The sequence below is a fragment of the Coturnix japonica genome, chromosome 9 (assembly GCF_001577835.2).
Source record: "Coturnix japonica isolate 7356 chromosome 9, Coturnix japonica 2.1, whole genome shotgun sequence".
Classification (NCBI taxonomy): domain Eukaryota; kingdom Metazoa; phylum Chordata; class Aves; order Galliformes; family Phasianidae; genus Coturnix; species Coturnix japonica.
The window spans coordinates 8,481,650-8,500,708 of NC_029524.1; the positions used below are offsets into that span (position 1 = coordinate 8,481,650).

A 19,059-nucleotide genomic window follows, 5' to 3' on the forward strand; every position below is an offset into this window, starting at 1 on the left:
CTTATTTTCCCAGTGAAACAGGGTTACACAAGTGGCATTATATCAAATTTGAAAACACCTGAAAATCAATGGAAGCCAGATTCTAGAGGGAGACAACAGGGGTAAAAAAATATCAATACACATGATATTTTAATACAAAATATTAGCTTTTTTTTTTTTTTTTACACAAAAGTCAGTTTTTTTTAAAATATAGAACCTTAAAAAATGAACAAATTGCTATCCACACACTATAAACACTTCTTTGTGCTCAGTTTGATCAAGTTATCAGAACAATTTAAACACCAGTCCATAGTTTAAACACTGCCTTGAAGTTTTATGAAGACTACGCCGCACTGCGCACTACCAGTGTATGAACAGTGGGAAGCGCCTTCTTTCAGTTTTAATACCATAGAAGAAAGTGTTCAGTTATGTTCCTTGTGCAAGGATTTCACATTCTACTCACGCCCATGACGGATTTGCATTACATTTCAGTTGCGCTGGTACGAGCAACTACATGTAATTCTGTGAATGTTCACTGTAAGAATGTCCATTACATGGATTGAGATACATATTCTGAAAGTACAAGTTCTTCAGCTAGATAAAAGAAAACTCGGTATTGTTAGCTCAGGGGAAATGCTAGCCTGATTAACCAGAACTTAACAATTGCTAAGCACTGAAATTAATTTTGATTTCTCAAAGTTGAATAAAAGTAATGAACTATCGTATTTCATAGAGATGGGCTACATAGCAGGCGCATCGCAGGATGATATGTAGTCGCCCATGTTTTGAACCCAGAAACAGGAAAAATAATTTCCCTCTAAGTTGGAGGTCTTAAAAGGTCTTGTTTTAACAGCAAATCATCCCCAGGTTGCAGGCTGTTAGCCGAGTAGGTTCAGGATGATTCACTTGCATATTACAGTAATTTACACAATTGAACTTTATGCATACAGTACAAAACTATGAACAAAAAGGTGAAGCAAACTTTTTTATTTATACTCAGGTAAAAACATTAACCTGATGAAGTAAATTATTGCAGATTTGAGAAATCAGCACAGAAAACAGTTGGACAGAGCATTGCTTACAGGTGCTTTATCTGTGTCAAAAGACAAAGGCTGAACTGTTTGATCCAAGCTAGCGCTGAGGGGAGAAAAATAAACTACAAAAGTAACCCAGAACTGAGATCAAGAACAAGAAAACTGTTTACTCAAACAGGGAATTAAACAATTAATTTGTCTTTTAAAAAAGCTTTACATCAATTCAAAATGCTCTGGCCTTACCACAATACACACTGGCCAGCCCAAACTGTTGGGACTTGAACTACATGAAATTCCTCCCAGCCTCTAGTAAGAGGCCTCCGCTGCCTGAATCACTGTGTAAACAGCTCTAGAGCGCCGACTGGTGAAGACTTCCACCAGTATATCCTACCACTACAGTAAACTATGCTATAAGAAAGGTTCTACCTAGTTACAAAGGCTGAATTATATTGACAATATATATTTGATTTCAGTAAAATTTAAATTATCTTAATCAGAGAAAGAGGCATGGAGCAATTAAATGCTCACGCGAACCAAAACGTAACAATTGTCGAATGTTGCACACAAAAGAACCAAGTGAATTGCACATCAGACAATACATGAGGATGGGTAAAATTAGAGGCAGGTGAGGGTACACAGAACTAGTCTACTAAACTAGATTTGTCAAATACATGGTGTATTTTAATTTCTGTACTTATGTACAAAAGTTGTCTTTGGAGGAAAAATTTCAGACTTCAGCTAGATGGATACACACAGCCCAGTATTAAACTGCACAGCGACATTTATTGTTCCAGCCTGGAAAAACATCCCTTTTTAAATTTCACACAGCAAAGCAAGTTAAAAACTTCACTCGTCAAATAAATGATAATTTAAACAAGAACTTGCTAAAGAAACCTCGTCACAACAACTTTTTAGGGCCTGAACATTTTAAGTCCATAGGGGCCTTTAATGAATACCAACCAAGTGTCTTTGTTTATAATCTGCAAGCCGTTTTTCTACAACAAGAAGGCGTAACACGTTTCCTTGAATCAGGTGATATATTTAGAAAAGAATCATGAGTTTCTCTTTTGCTGTAACAGGCAGACATTGCATTTTTCATTGTGATCAGGAAAGATGGAATGACTGCTGCCCTTCTCTTGCAGCTATCAAGAGTTTTTCACGCATTATCTCAATAGTTGAATAGTCCGGTAATTTGAGATAGTTCACACAGGTCATTACTGAGGGTAAGAAGTCATCTGGATTCTCTGTAGACTCAAATGTCTTCCGTACAATTGTCAGTGGAGGATTCAAACTTCGAAAGCCTGTTAACAAGAGAAGAGATTCAGAACGACAGTGACAGAAGCACAGATCTTACCACTGAGTTCTCAGTCTGTGCTTCTAGAAGTGTAGTATATGGCTTAACAAGTCCATAGAGTGAGCCAAAAATCCTTTCTGTAGATTAGCTTCCCAGCATTATTTGGGGAAGAAAGAAATGAGATGCCTCTATTTATCTGTTAAAAACACTACATGTTATTTCTATATGCTGTTCCTCAGATTACCAGAAGTTATGACTGTTGTATCTCATTTTCTCCAGCTAAAGCTTTTGTACTTGTAACCCTCAATCCTGTCTACACCGTCCTTCCTAAAAAACTTTTTCTTTTAAATCAACTTTTATGTAACAAATTCTTCCTTTAACTAGAAAAGGCGGAGAATTTAAGATACAAATTGTTTTTACTTGCAAAACTTTCAGCCAAAAGGGTGGCAAAAGGTATCTTCTAATGATCCCTAGCCAAGAAACTGAATTCCTCAGGTGTGTTCTCCATCACTGCCTCTTCGTCTAAATTCTGAAATTCAGAGGAGGAGTAATCAAAGTTTATCATTACGCTTGTATTGTTCCCTTGCTAGGTAAAAACATTTATTTCCAGAAAGCAATACGTCATTTTGTAGTCATCACAGCTTAAAATACACATCCCTTATCAAACAAATTTGGTACTAAGAATTTTTTGCTTTAAGTAAGTCTGAATTATTCTTCATGGAAACCATGCAAGAGTTGCTCAAATGAAGTGATGAGCTGAATGCAAAATACATGACATTCTGCCTGCATCTATCCAGACAATTCAAAAACTAGAAACAGCAAACATACAAAGCTGTAAAATAAGCAATTATTTCCCCTTTACTGAAGTAATCCACTTATCCTGAAACACAGCAGTCACTCTGATTTCATGTACAGCAGAACAAAACCTACCTCCTACTGGCAGCCTGGGACTACCAGTCACAAACTGAAGAAACAGTCTCTGCTGCTCACTATCAAAGCTACTGAGAATTTCAAAGAGATACTTCACTGCACGACTAAAGGGAAAAAAAAGAAAGACAACTGTTTATAGTGAAAACAAACACATCAGGTTAATATTTATTTCAATATATATTTCAAATACATTTCATAACTCCCATTGCTTAAGTGTATATTTAGATTTAAAATTAGACATGACATTACCTGTCATGTGTATAACCGTGATCTGGCCTGCAACATTCCATTAAGGTCTTGGCATCCCATGTGTCTGTTTTGCTGCCACATAAGAGTTGCTCCAACTGTAAAGTTTAAAGAAAATTTCCCCTTTAGAAATCAATACAGAGTTAGTAATGTCTGTTCTAACAGCTACTATGGTGGTAAAAAAAAATATTCTTCCTACTTTCTGCAATAGCTACAAAGAGGTGTTAGTCACAAACTGCTTCCCCCTCCAGTTTTTTTGAATGCAATGCTTCAAGCCCAAGGACAGCCTCATTTGCTGAATCTGCCTCTGCAGCACCACATGAAATGTGGCACATATTTTAGAGCAGACAGCTGCTTTCAATACATAATTTATACTGGGGAACTGAAAACTGCCAAATCACCTCAGCATTTGATGTATTTTGCAAGTTCGCTGACATTTAGGGAATGTGAAGAACAGAATATTTACACTTCTTTAGGGCTTTTGTTTAGTTTTTTTGTTTGTTTTTAGAAAATTGCTCTCTTCTTGGAAAGAAAAAGCAGTAATAATTACTAGGTGTGTTTCTGCCAGCAGGGTTGTTGAGTTAGTTCTTTTTTTTTGAGGGGGTAAAGAGTGGTGTTTGTGTTTTTGTTATTGTTTTTGTTTGTTTTACTTCCGCTTATTGCACCTGCTTCTTCTATGCGCTTGGGCAGTTGACAGGCTAAAACCAAAACAACACTTCTACAGATGTCCTTCTATGTTAAGGTCTTTATAATCTCTTAGGAAGGGTCTGTAAATAAACAGCAACAGAAATGTAGATTGCCCATGTTTGTGCTCTTCAAGATGAGACATCTTTACTCACACTACTCCTGCATCTTGCTTTTCAACTGCATTTGTAGATAAGCAATGGAACAACACAAACACTTGAAAATTTTCAATCATAAAACAGGTATTAAATAATGACAGAACAAAATCCCATGTATCACAAGTACTATAAAAAAGAGAAGCTTGTGTAAGGCGTGTCACAAAAAGAGCTTACTTTGTTAGTAGCTTTACACTTGCTAGAGAAAAACAGCAGTACTTCTTCAAAGCAGTACCAAGAGTTGTAAAGAATCACTACTAGCAGCTGCAGATCTAAGCTTGAAGAAACCCTCACAATGCAAAGCATCAAGAACAAAGATTTTACAGAAGGCTTGGCTCAAAATTTTAGAGCATGCACTTCTTCCTGAAGTCAGAGGTGCGAGTTGACAAAGACAGGCAGAGCCCTGGAAGTACAGCCTTCAAATAAATTCCCTAAAGGCAAAGTGCTACAATATTCTCTTTTCTAGTCCACACAGCCCTAGTTGTGTGTCTCAATCCAGCCTGCTTGAAGACCATAAGAATTTTACAAGGAAGTTAATGTGATAGGGTAGAAAAAAAAAAGGCATCAAGACCAACTATCCTGTTCTTTAAAACCACATATTTACTCGTAGTCATTAAGAGGTACTGCAATAAAAGTAATTAGTTTCCATAACAATATAGAACAAGTACATATAAACAGAAGCCTTTTTCTGAAAAAAGCTAGATATACTCAACTTACAAGACAACTGCATTTTTCATAATAGAAACAACTGAATACAAATCTCAAAGATTTAAATATGCAATTTTAAAGACTGTTCTACTACTTTTCACCAAATGTTTGTATTAAGACATAGCCAGCACATACACATATGGTGATAAGGTTATACATAAATTCTTAAAAGAATGCTTTTTACCAACCTCCTCAGGATAGAAGTACTGAAGATGACTGAGGGGGAAGACTGATTCAAACCCGTCTCTGAAGGAATCAAACTGTCTGGCAACACCTTCATTCAGTGCCCAGAATATAACCAACTGCAAAGGAACAGCAAAAGTTATTTAGGAAAATGGAAAGAAGTGCAGAATGTTCACAGCTGTACAGAAGACTAGAGCTACAGAAAAAAACTCCAGGTAAGTCTAGTCATACAGACAGTGCAGTTGAAGCAGTGTCTGAACATGAATTCATGGAGCTGCTCTACAGCACCTCCTCACTTTGCCTTAATTCAAAAGCTTGTACTGATGCCTGTGTGCAGGTGCAGTGCAACATAGTTGCAGAGAATCTCTTATGTGGCCTGCCACTGTAAACTAGCAAAAGTCATTTGGAGTTCAAACAGCCCTCATATCTAGAATACCCTACATATGCAATTCAGGCCAAATATAAACAACTCACCTTTTATTCTTGATTAAAAACAAAGCTGACACTCGGAACTCAAAATAGCTGGTTCATCTGATCCTGTTCAACAAAATACCCTAAAGCAAACCTAAATCTCCTTTAAGAAATTAAAACTCCAGAAGTTCACAATTCAGATTAAACCATTTACTACAATACTGCTCATCTAAAAGAGCATACCTGTAAATATCCATTATACATAAATGAGACTTTTGTAAGCCAAAATGACAATGAACTTAAATACAGAGATAAATTGCTTGGAATTAAGGTAAGGAAGAATGTTAAAAACAAAACAACTCAGTCCCAGCTTTGCTTTCTACATACTCTGAGGTACTCCTCTAAATTGTGGATGGTGACTGGTGTATCTTTTCCCCTTTTTTTTCAGCTCTGTATTAGGAAATCCAGGGAGTGTGAAATCCAGCCCTAGATCCTCCACTGAGCAGCCATTCATAGTCAGAGCTTCCAATGCATACTGTAGACTTTCTTTGGTCTTAAAAACAAAATTCAAAGTGAAAACTAGTGAGAACAACTTATTAACTAAACAAAAAGTTATGATTTAAAACAGTTTCAACCATTTCTATAAGAATATTACTGTTACAGTACTCCTTGCTTTCCTCTGTATTTTTCATATGTAACAGTAAGCCAAGACAAACCAAATAAACTATCTCAATAAATCTAGCAATTCTGGAATTATTTCCACTTCTCACATATTTTTTATTCAGAAATACTGCTGCAGGAGAACAAGGTGTGTAACATGTTAAAGCTCTTGGCTGTGCTTTTTCCTTACAACAGTGAATAGCATTCATATTTGGCATGCATACTGACATTTTCCAGCTTCTATCCATCAGAATTCTCTAAGTTGCTGATAAATTAGAAGCAGTGATCAAGAAGAAAGAGTGAGACAGTGAGATGAAGAGGAATACAGGCCCACAGGTTTGCAGTAACTTTGCTAGTGACAAAGCAGATGCATTAGGAATACAAATTAGGTTATTAACACCTAAATCGATTGACATTGGATGCTAGAAAGGAGAATGTGTGCCAAAAATCTTCATCATCACTCTATACATAGTAACACTTACTGTTAAGATAACACTGCTTCTGTAAAATAACCTATAAAGTGACTCCATGTGTGAACCCACACAGCTTTTTCAGCAAGGAAAAAAATACAGTATTTTTTATGGAAGGCTGAAAGATTGATTAAACCAGCTAATGAATCCAAATCTATGTACAAAAAAATACTACTTTTCCCCGATATTAAAGCTGGGTGGCCTTTTCAAAGTGAACTAAAAGTTACCTTACACAAACTTACAGTTTTAGCCATTTCTAACCTGTTAAAATAAGTTAAAAGGATTCTATAATAAATTTCTCATGTTAGAAGCTATTATCCAGAGTAGATCAAGCACGAACTGGCTGTAGATGTTTCTGTTTGCTGCAGGGGAGTTGTGTGAGATGACCTTCAAAGGAAGTTTCTAACTCAGACAATTCTATGATAATTACAAGCCACTGAAACAGTAACATTAAAACTGTTCCTTTAAATAAAAGTTATCACTATTACCAGCACTACTCAGCATTATCACACACACACACAGGTCTACTGCAAAATCCAAATGCATGCAAAGATGTACTCTTCCTTCCCTAGAGTTACTTTCCTACCTGTGTTTTGTCCTGCTCAAGTCTTTTCTTTTGTCTTACAATATCTTCAAGGTGATATATTGATTTGGCTACTACTGGATCAATACTGAACAAGTCATGTGATGTCAAAGAAGTTTCCTGGCGTAACATCCATTTATAAAAAGGAAGTCCAAGAGGAAGGTCCACCTGTCAATCCAAACATTCAGTACCAAACTGTTAGTCTTTAAAAATGTGATAAAACAATGAAAGATGTCTATGTTTATTTAGTAATTCACACTTATCTCACATACCAAAACAGTGTTTGTACCCAAGATATTTGCCATTGAGCAAACTGAACTGACTGCTTAGAATATATGCATTAAATCATCCAGCAAATTATCAGACAGTTAATAATGACTCCAAAGTGACCCTGAAATAAGACTGGAAAGACTGCAACTCATGGCAGGCATTTGCTCATCCTTTTGTCACTGCTTTAAAGTTACTGTAAAGCTCTTCAATATGCACTACCCTTTTCCCATTAAAAAGCTCAACTGCATTTATCCAGCTAAACTACTAGAGCCAGAAATACTTCCTTGCAACTTCAATGCTACATTTTTCTCTCCAGCTAAAAAATAAAACAATCCGTTTCCCACTTAAACCCTTTAGAATCACATTTTGTTTTAAACTCACCAGTCTAAAATCCATGATTGCCTTAGCCATTAGTTTTCCCAGAAAGCGGAACTTCATTTTAACTTTTGCAATGTGAGCAGGCTTGGCTGTTCTACCAAAAGGGAGTGCAAAAAGGCCTTGGAGATTATGAATATACTTGGTACCTTCTTGGCTTCCTAGAGAGGGAGAGAAGGGGAGAGAAGTTAAATAAGTTCAACATATATGCTGATAGATTCATTCTAGACAAGAAGCTACCATGATTATAGCCTGAAATACATCATAAAACAAAAGAATGAATTTGCAGGTTACAACCAGTATGAAAAAAGTTGATAATTTAAAGATAGTAAAACATTTACCTTTTGGATTGGCTAAAGTTACTTCTTCTCCCCTCCAAAGGCCTAAGTCTGCTCTCTGTAGTTCCTGAGATACAAGTGCATAGAACTCTAGTGTAGGGCCCAGGCCTGTGCCAACCTTCAGAGGAGAAAGCAGAATGCAGAGGGTAGAAAGAAAGAGGTGGGGGGGAGGAAAATAAGTAAGTAAATAAGAGATCATTAGATCAGTTTGAATATCTAAATCCTTAAACTGGGAAATAACACATGATGAGCTATAAGACTGCGCTGCAAAAAGCTCCTGGAGTATAACTACACTAACAGCATATACAAAACAATTGAAATAGTTTAGAAAGACCACATATCACAGTGGGTAATAAAAATACTGGAAAGTAGTATTTACCACCTCATGATCATAAAGAAAAAAAATGCAGCTTCACTTCAAGTTAGAAAAAAATACATTATTCACAGTAAGACTGATCATGAAATTTAGCACAACAGATCAGGAAGTCTCTTCTAGAAACTAACAAGATAATCAAGTGGAGGAGGGATAATTAAGAATTTTGCAGAACAGCAATGGAAAGGATCAAGAGTCTGATTGGGTCATTCTAGGAAGGTTGTAGTTGTTTTTTTTTTAATTAATCTTCATTAAAAAGGAGTTAAATTAGACTGTATTGACATTACTTACTTCATTCTCATACTGGATTTCCAACATGGCTCTTGAACTGCCTAGATCCTGCATCACAGATTCTGCCTGTTTCAACAGCTCATCTCTGTTCACAGTGCGCTACACATTAAAGAAGTTTTAAGTAGTGAAATTGTCTGCAAGCCCCAGTTCTCAAGGCAGTTATAACAGGAAAAAAAGTTGGTTACGCAAGCTTTTCCACCCCACTCTTACAGTTCCATAATTCAACAATTCTGAAATAATAAAACTATCATTTCTTCTATATCAAAACTGATAAGCAATGAAATGTTCCATTTAAAATTAGACTATATCTTACAGTTATATATTACAGCTACGAATCAGGCAGAAGGACTACAAGTTAGTAAAGAAGTGCTATTACACAATGATAGATACTTTTAACACTTTGTGAATAGAAAATAGGCTCAAGTTCAACAACCTAAGGAAACATTTCTATCCTGCTCTTATATATTCCCTAGTAGATAAGAGGCAGGTTTTTAAAAAAAAAAAAACAAAAACAAAAAAAACCACCACACAGCACTGGGATTCCTCCACGTTGGAAGCTATGGCCTGGTCTAGTTAAGCTAGATTATCACTTCTTTCCTCTGGGGTATTCAAAACCATGCAGATCTATACTATACAGCAAATCTCAGATTAAAATAACATGAGGGTGCTCTCGAGGCAGAGAGCCCATGAATCCCTCATTTTTAAGCAGTCACAGCTTAATTTCAACATACTGTTACAATATTCTCCCAGTATATAAAGATGGTGTTTCCATATATTCAGATAACATTGCCTCTACAACCTATTGCCAGAAGTATTCCTGACTTCTACCTGAAGCAAATCAGTTTACAAACAAATCTACAGAAATCCCTAACCAAACCTAAAGCTTGAATTCTTGGTGTATAGTTTCAGAAGTTGTAAAGAAAACGGTTCTAAATTAAGCAGGATGTCAAAGAGCAACAAATTACACTCTGGGCCCTTCTGCCATCTAATGGCAGATACGTAGAAGACATCTTGCTTTCTACATAGGGACTTTTAAAATGAATGAAAATAAGCCTCTTTATGCTATCAGAACTGATGTTTTAAAATAAACTTGCTCTCAATTATATTATTAACACCAACAAAACAAACAAATCACACATTCCATTTTGAACAGAATACATATACCTACTTTTTTCCTGTCCAGCCATGGTGCCACTATGCTATCCTGAGAATCTGATTGATTGATTTCTGGATTAGTATCCAGTAGTCTTTGTGTGGCTCAATCACCATCAAAAGCAGTTACATAAAACAGCATTTGTAGGGTATCAAATGGAAAGAAAAATGGGCTGCAAAGAGCATTGGATTAATTAGCTGGGATTCAACTACCATTTATGGCTAGAACAAATGCGGTATGCCTAAAGCTAATGCTTTATTAGATAGTGATAAAAGCAACCTCCCAAATGGTTTAGTGGTGATGCGCATGAACTAGTCTAGAGATTAAATACTCACATGGAATTTTTAGAAAAACCTAGGAAAAACTTCAACTCTTCCAGGGAAAAAAAAAGTAACAACTTCTCAAATGCCATGGCTAAGGAAAGACTGTATAGCTTTCTTTTACTTGTTCAAACCTGTTTTACAGTTAGTAAATCTAATTCACATATAAAAGATCTTATGAGTGTGGCTTGAGCTCTTGGATTTAGAGAAAAAAGTTGCCCAAACTATACGCCTGTATTTAGTTTAAGTTATGCAGCATCGGTGTATAGTGTAAACATTCATCCAAGTGCCACTATATAACTTGTAAGACTTCTGCTCCTGTCTTTTACTTCCCCATGGTACATTCAGAAGTATAACACATACTGTACTTGGGCTGCCTAGATAAGAGGCCTACTGAATTCAAATTAGAAATACTGTTTAAGTCATTCATACCATGTTTTTCCAAGTTCTGTCAGCCAGGTTGGTATGTTTCCTGTCATAATCACCAGTGGATCTTGACTCTGTCTGTTTGCTTTTGCTGTCAGTTTACTGTTGATAAATTCTGAAGTTGGAATAATCTCCTTGCATATTGCATTCTGTGATAATTCAAGAAGAACATATTTCTAGTTAAAGAAATGCTGGAAAAAACAAACAAGTATTTTTACAGACTTCATGCTAATAATTTCCTTATCACAGGTAAAAAAAGATTTCCCTGTCATTTTGGTCATGCAGGTCATACAGAGCAAGGAGACTGAGCAGACTTCTACTACACATTTTATTTACAGGAATAATGTTTCCATTCAATTTAAGGAAAAAATAAAGTGTGTTCAACACACTGTAGAAAAGATAAGGCTGGCCATAGGAAATATAGCTTTCACCAGACTTTTTTTTCAGCTGATCAAGGGTAGGAGACAAATTTAATAGATTTATGGCTTATATGAAGTACAAAAGATTTTAAGAAGTGCTCTACTCACATCATATAAATAATACCAGTATCGACTGATAGCATGTAAAACTCTCAAAAGAAGAATAACATCTAATGAAGGATCTTCAAATGTTATGTTTTCAGGAGGAGTAGATATGAGGTAAACTTCCAAAGGATTCAATACTGAAGGGCACACACCATCTAGCAGGAGAAAATAAAAACTGTTATCAAAACTTAAGTGTTCAAAACTTATTTGGAAGAATCTTAAGTAGTTTTTGTCTCTTAAACACCATTCACTCAAACACACTTCTATTAGACAATTCCAATCACATCTTTTAGTTTTAATGTGCACGTTCACACATGCTTGCTTACTTGCTTATTTTAAAACTTTTTATGCTTTAAAAGAAGAACAGGTGTCCAACACCAACTCATCATCCCCATTCTTTCAGAAATCTCACAGAAAATTACCTCAGCAACACACTCACCATGCCACAATTCATCATGCTTTTTAGAATTTCTAGGTGAGGCTTTTGTGGGAGCAGTTTGAGCTCTTCCTCTTTTACCACCAACACAGTCTTTGTTACCATCTTCATCCTCCCGTACAGGTTTGTACCTAAAAAATGTAATTTAAGTTACTATTAAGATATTTAATCTTAAACTTGCATGGAAGGAACAAGAGTTAGTTGATTAAATTACCATGAATTTACTTCTGTGACAGTTAAAAGCAGAAAGTTAAGAAACTCATGAGTAAATGAGTTACATTCAAGTTTTATTTATGCATACATCTCTCTCAAGCTGGAGAAGTTGTCCTTCTTCTAGCAAACTTACCAAATGGTATGTGTTTTTGTCCAAATCCCAGCTCTTCCTAATGGGTTGCTTTCATCATCAGTCGATTCCCTCTCCTCCTCAGCTTGCAAACTGTACAGCTTAACTGCTTGGTACACAGTCATATTATACAGTAGCAAGTGATCCCCAATGTAAAACTGCAATCTATGTCTCACATTCCCTGAATTTAAGAATTGAGCAGCCTGAACAAAGCAAAACAAAACCACACGAGTTAGGAAATCATGCTGCTAGCTTCTCTTTGAGATTTTCCCCACACCATCCTCCCTCCTTCCCCAATGGAAAAGCTTACCAAAGATTCATCTATTTCTTCATCTGATCCATCATCATCACTATCCTCATCATCTTCTCGAACTCTTCCATACCCTGACGCAAGAGCAGAAAAAGGCACTTATTTGTTTTAGGAAGAATTGTCTTTGTACTCTATGTACTGCACTCTTTAAAATAGTTCCAATATATGTATTCATATGTAAGAGTTACAAACTTTAGAACAAATTTCAGTGTCAACATTCACATTAAACTCACATTATAGTCAATTTGATAGTCAACTCAATTATATTTCTGTAATTATTCAGATAGAATTGTTCTCAAGCAGGAAAAGTTTGAATCAAAGTGGTAGGTTTATTTCCAGCCTTGCTTTACCCCCCTGTGAACGAGATAAATTACAGGTACCTCACACTTTTTTCAACAGAATTCTCACAGGTTTCCACAGACTCAGCACCATTAACAGTAGAGGCTATCCAAAGAAACAAAATACTCCCTTTGACCGTATCAGATATAAATACCTCTAACAACAAGATATCTTTCAATAGCTTGGACCAAAGCCAGAGGATCAATCTTCACAGGTCCACCCTTCCATTGCTTCACATTAGCACAGTCTGGATGTCTTTGCAGCTGGCATTTTAACTGATGCGTATTGAAGAACTTTAAAGCTTGAGATCCTCTGTTAAGAGAAAAACTCAAAATAATTTATGAAAAAAGTTGCCACAAAGAATCTATTAACAATAATTGCATTAGAAAAGGTTTATACATGCATTTAAGAATTCACTTATCCAGATGACGATTTCTCAGTCTATTATGCTAAAAACATGCTATTAACATTTAGACTAACAGATTGAGGGTTTAACAGTATAGGAACACCAGAATCTAAATTGGCCACAGTCTTATGTCCAGTGGAATCTGCATTGATTAAGAGAAAGCCCAGTGTGAGGTCTGATCACAGTATGGCCTATGCTTAGCATCACGAATGTGTGAAATTTTCAGTGGCCAAAGAATTTTAGAGCTGTGTTGATCTACAGTACAATAAGGGTAAGAATCAGGGATGGTGAACACAAGCATTTCACTCTCGTGTATTTTAATAAGGACTTAGAAATTGAAAGCTTCTATTTTTCTGGCTAAATATAGTTCACACATTCCATTTCACCATGCAAACTATCAGTACTTAAGCTAACTATTCTTATACACAAATGTCTCATCTTGGGTGCTTCAGTTTCTAGGTACTAGTGAAAGACTAAAAGTTTCCAATGACAGAATAAACATTAAGACTAAGTTCAGTCTTACTAAGAACACAACTGGATTCTAAATTAAATCTGTATTATGAAAGAGGGCACATTTACAGTTATTTTAAATTACGGTGACAGCCAACTGTTACCACTCAATCTACTACCTTTTAGGAGAACAAAATCTCTGAATAGAGCTGAACACAGCAATACAAATCCACAGCAGTTTATCCCTTCACTAAAAATATCAGTGTTAGCAAAAATGAAATCATTCCTTCCAGTACTGGTTACAAATGCAAGAAAGACATGTGAGGTTTTAAATTTAAGAGATTGCTTCAAACCTGCGCCTAACAGGAAGAAGTTTCAAAATATCTACATCTTTGCTTGACACAACCTCTCATCTTGAACAGGATCAGAATTCTCCATTACTTCTTGAAACTTTTAGTGTTGAAACAAAGTTTAGAATACAAAAGCTTCCAACAAAACCGTTACCTGAGCATTAATCCTTACCTGCTCCCTGTTCCATTTCCACTGGGGAAGTCATGCACTTTTACTGGAAACTGCTCCATCAGACTGAGGCAACTGTTCATTTTACGGACTAATGCCAACAAAGGTGCATTTTCTAATGGCTCTAATCTTCCAAGGGGTTCTTCTCCAGGAAGCTAGAATATATTCAGATGTTTTAGTCACATGCTTGAATTAATTCACCTTAAGCAGCATACACCACAAGTTGTTCACAAAAGAGATTACAACTCAGTGCTCTCACTTCAAGTGTCAGTATCAGAACAGCTAGATGACAATGCATGTGTATGAAAGACAATGTCTCCAGAATGCACTTCTCACTCTTATTAGTTTAGAATTAACAGATTTGAAGCATTCATCCTTAACCCAGAGCAGTAAGCTTCACTGAAACTTTTCCCCTTCCACTTTCAATTTCCTACTTCAAAGGCAAGAAGATCTAGTTTCTTGTAGTATTTAGTACTAAAGAGAGCAAAAACGATTGGGATCATTACCTGAACTCTTTCCATATTAACGTAAAGTCAGGAGCAACTTTTAAGTCGTTCACGACTCAGACAACCAGCTATCTTGAAAATCTCCTCCCCTCCCATAGCTGGGTGAATCTCTCTAATTACAAGGTACTCTAAAGAATTCATGACTTGTAAAGACAGAACCACGTAAAAGTTGTAATGTTATACAGCTTTGCTGTAAACAAATAATTCCATATGCACTCCCACCACCTTGGAGTCAAGGTCATTGCCAAACCTCTCAGATAAGGAAAGACAACTATAAATGCCAAAACAACAAAAAAAAACTTACTGGAGAGGAGAAAAATACATGAAGAAATCTTTTCAATCTGATATCTCTGCTTACAGCATCTTTCTCACTTTTAGATGTCTAATAAAGCAGCAATTGTTTCACAAATCCACTATGCTGGATTTCAAATGAGGAGACGTCAGACTCTGAGACAATGCTACGGATTTCTACAAGGCACTCTGTTCCACCATCCACCTGAAAAATATGAAGACAGTACTTTACTACCCACGTAATAATGGCTTAAAATTCTCTTCCTACAGCACAGAACAGGTCGAGAAGGGATTTCTTTTAGTAATGCAGTACAGGTAACATCCGAGCAAGTACACTAAGGATAAGCAACTTCTTTATTCAAGGAAAAACATTACAGGCAACTACATTTCCCCATTTAAAAAGCAATGTAGGATTCAATTTCTGTTTCAAATTTATGAGTAACAAACAAAATACAAAGAGCTAAAACACTGATATAGATTTTGCAAAGCAACCACGTGGAAGTCAAGAAAGTAAATAATTTTTTCGTAGGTCATAGCACATAACTCAGCTGTTCAGCTGCTTTAGAAGTTACAGGTTTAGACTATTTGTTAGGTACCACAATTGCCTGGGAAGTCAGGCTCCAAATTCTTGAGATGAAAGTAGATTTGGCCTCATCTGTGCTATTTCTTGTATTTCCTTTCAACAAAATAGCACTGCCCACCCCATGCACTTTGTCTAAGGTTTTGATTACAAACTGTGTTCTCCCCAGGTAGAAAAGCAATCCCGAACATTCAACTACAGAATTTCTGAATTTGAAAGCAAACACTGGAAGCAAAAAGAACCTGAGCATACCATCATTAAGCTAGTATTATATTATAAATAATGTGCCAGTGGTTAAACAGTAATTTATAGAATAAAGAAAATACACAAAAACAAGCAAGCCACTTCAAGTTTAGAAACACTTAAAATACTGTGTGATTGTCTAAAATAGCCAGCTTTTCTTACTCCACAGCTTCCTCCTAAATACTTCCATTACTTCCAGCCCCACTCCACCCCTCCAAACACATCTGCCACCTCTAACCTGGAGGTTAAGTTGTTCAGTTGCAGTGCAAAGTCTCTGTAATACATTTAGTGCAGGATTGCTTCCATCCATGTTTTCCGAACTAAAATAACGGTCTACAAATTTATGGGCTTGCTCCTTAATCCAACCCTTAATTTTTTCTCTGTAATGAAACATAAAAAGCATTTGGCCACATTAGTATTTGCATATTTCTTCAATACAAGTAAACACAGCCAGAGTACTAGATCCCTTCTGTTTAACAGCAAAAAAGTTTCCCACTTGCTCAATTACAGTAAATACATCTTCTCTGCTGATTACTCTTTGCACCATTTATCCACGTTCTCCAATTGTTTTTTACAGCATATTACACACTATTAAGAGGTTATTCTTTTTTCTGCAGCTCATCACAGAATCCTTGAATGGTTTGGAAACAACCCTGGAAGATCATCTAGTCCATAGGAAAAGATATCTTCCACTAGAAAAGGTTGCTCAAAGCCCCATCTAGCCCAAATCTGAATGCCTTCAGCGATGATCCATCCACAGTCTTTTCACTGTTCTTTGAGGATTATTTTAACAGCACTCGTTCCCAAACACCTTTGATATGCTACCTGCTCATATGACAACTTATCGTAAGAGAGCAGCTGCAACACAAATTCAACTTCATATTACATGCATTTTGACTTGTGTACCTGTTATTGGAAATTGTATCCTTGGAAGCAGCTCTTGCAAGACCACTTACACCTGCTGTTCGCGCTGGCTCAATGTTATTACTGTTAGACTGTGTACTTAATCTTCCCCATGTTTTAGGATTTAAACTTGCTAAGAAGGAAGATTTAGGAGACTGAGTAGTTGTAGGGCTTTTTGCTGGAAAAAAAAAGAAAGAAAATTACAAGGATCTCCTAGAATCAACAGTTTACTGCAGCTATCATTAATGCATTAAAGTAGCACTGTCAATAAGTTTACCTCAAAAGGAGTCTGAGTGATATTAAGAATATTTTACCTTGATTGTCTACTTTGTCATCATCTCTCGGGGGAGAATATTTTGGTCTCCTTGGCCCTCGTTTTGGCAGTCTTTTTCTCTTCAGAACATCACTCAGTCGTCTGTCCAGATTTAAAAACAAAGTTGTATGGTTCCATGACTCACCACATTCATAAGCATAAGGATACAAGGGATCTCAACCCAAAACAAGGAGGGAGCAACAGAAGAACAGATCACAGGGGAGGGAGTCTCAACTCTTAATTTAATGGGAAGGACAAAATGCTTGACTTGCTGTCACTCTTCTGCTACAGGTAATCATATGCAGGAGTACTACTGAGTAAAAACACGAAAATAACGTGGAGCCTTTGTAACTGTATGGTTATTCATTAATTCAATTGAACTTCATTAAAAAAAGAAAAAAAAAACATATCCACAAACTCTTGAACAAACAACTAAAGACAATTGACTTGCCCATCCCCCCAATAATAACTGAAGAATGACGCTGCCCTTCAGTTCCCAACAGAAAGCAGCCATGCACCACTGCAAGTATTTCTTTGAAAGAATCACCATTCTCAGGAGTTACACGAGACTACAGCTGTCACTCTCGCCATTCTGCAGTCTCCCACCAAAAAGCATGGATTGTTTCATATCATTACATCACAACTATCAGGTTTTTCCTTTATTTGCATTTTTCTTGCAAAATGTAAATACTCAATAAAATGAATTCAAGCTTCTAGATGATAACTTCAACATGGCTTCATTTTGCTTCTTTTCAAGGAAAATATCACAGCCAAATACAGCTGATACTGCAGCAGCCCACATCAGTTAAGACTTTCCCAAAGAAAAAAAATACAATTGCTCACAACACATCGTACACTTACCCCTGTGGGCTTAGATCCAAAGAATCCTCCCGGCTGTGCTGTAAGCTGGGAGAGCCCAAATCTGCAGCTGCATTAGTGGCAGCAGTGGCTGTTCCAGTACTTATCGTTGTAGTGGTACCCAGCGTTCCTGATCCATTAGTGCATACTTTTGGTGGGCTCGTTAACAAAGCCTCAGACTCTGCTAAGTTTTTCACTTGATGCATCACTCCTTCGAAAAGGAAGAAATCTTTAGGCTTAGTTTTTTATTTGGGGCTTTGGGGGAAGAGGGTACAGAACATGTAATAAGAGGCTTCTGTCTCTTCAAACAACTTCTAGCCTCCATTATGAGGTTTCTGCAACATTTGCATAAACATATACACACACTAAATTTTATTGCAGCAGCTGCACACAGTTTTCAAAGCAGATTAATCCTTTCCAGAATAAGTTTAAATCTACACTTTTTTTTTTTAAAGTGACACAGACAGATGGGGCAACTAAAAAGTCCTGAGAGACTCAGGGAATTCCTGCTAAGAATTCATTAGTTCTGTCTAGTAAGACTACCCATGTAATTTCTGCAAGGCCTCTTCAAGTCTAAATGTAAGTTTAATTTCTACTAAGCTTGTACAAACTTGTTTCAGATTCAAAAAGCCACATCTGTCTCTCCTTCAGAGTGTTGATCAGCTCCTCCCCAATCACACACTGATACCTTACACAGGTTTGCCTTATTACGCAAGTAAGATAATTTGTTACAATCTGGGGGAGAGGGGTTTACAAAACACTCCCCACCACCCCCAGAGTAATAACTAGTAGGGAAAACAAGGGAAAAGAAAGCAAGGATTACCTTCTCTTCTGAAGTAAACACTAAAAATGTCAGGTAGCTTTTGCATTAAGATTTCTGCCATCTGCAGGGCTCCAACTACTATCTTAAGGTCTTGACTTGACAGCATGGAGGCAATATGACTACAACAGACAATTCAGAGAATTTATTAGAATCAGTTTTTTTTATTATTATTGTTTTTTGCTAACAAAGCCAGTTCATCTTACATACATTGTTAATACTATTCTGGTACACAAGCAAATTTTCATAGCACTTATGTAAAAGCTATGCATGGACATAAAATTCTCTCACCTAAGTTACTTTCCCACAAGGCATAGAATAGTTTCCTTCCTTTT

The 19,059-nt window shown here is 36.5% G+C and overlaps 1 protein-coding gene across 1 annotated transcript in view; it reads right to left on the reverse strand.

Annotated features, from left to right (window-relative positions):
• Positions 1 to 951: 951 nt before the first annotated feature.
• Positions 952 to 19,059, reverse strand: part of TRIP12 (thyroid hormone receptor interactor 12) — a 42,392-nt gene continuing 24,284 nt past the window's right edge. Inside the window, 24 exon segments of the mRNA XM_032446455.1 lie at positions 952 to 2,314; positions 3,238 to 3,341; positions 3,487 to 3,581; positions 5,219 to 5,332; positions 6,012 to 6,068; positions 6,070 to 6,177; positions 7,341 to 7,505; positions 7,989 to 8,143; positions 8,324 to 8,438; positions 8,985 to 9,083; positions 10,153 to 10,309; positions 10,890 to 11,032; positions 11,411 to 11,562; positions 11,847 to 11,974; positions 12,190 to 12,389; positions 12,497 to 12,570; positions 12,990 to 13,147; positions 14,214 to 14,365; positions 15,021 to 15,212; positions 16,069 to 16,210; positions 16,737 to 16,911; positions 17,048 to 17,148; positions 17,908 to 18,115; positions 18,728 to 18,846. Of these exon segments, the coding sequence (XP_032302346.1) occupies positions 2,118 to 2,314; positions 3,238 to 3,341; positions 3,487 to 3,581; positions 5,219 to 5,332; positions 6,012 to 6,068; positions 6,070 to 6,177; positions 7,341 to 7,505; positions 7,989 to 8,143; positions 8,324 to 8,438; positions 8,985 to 9,083; positions 10,153 to 10,309; positions 10,890 to 11,032; positions 11,411 to 11,562; positions 11,847 to 11,974; positions 12,190 to 12,389; positions 12,497 to 12,570; positions 12,990 to 13,147; positions 14,214 to 14,365; positions 15,021 to 15,212; positions 16,069 to 16,210; positions 16,737 to 16,911; positions 17,048 to 17,148; positions 17,908 to 18,115; positions 18,728 to 18,846 (3,310 nt within the window). The 3' untranslated portion in view covers positions 952 to 2,117.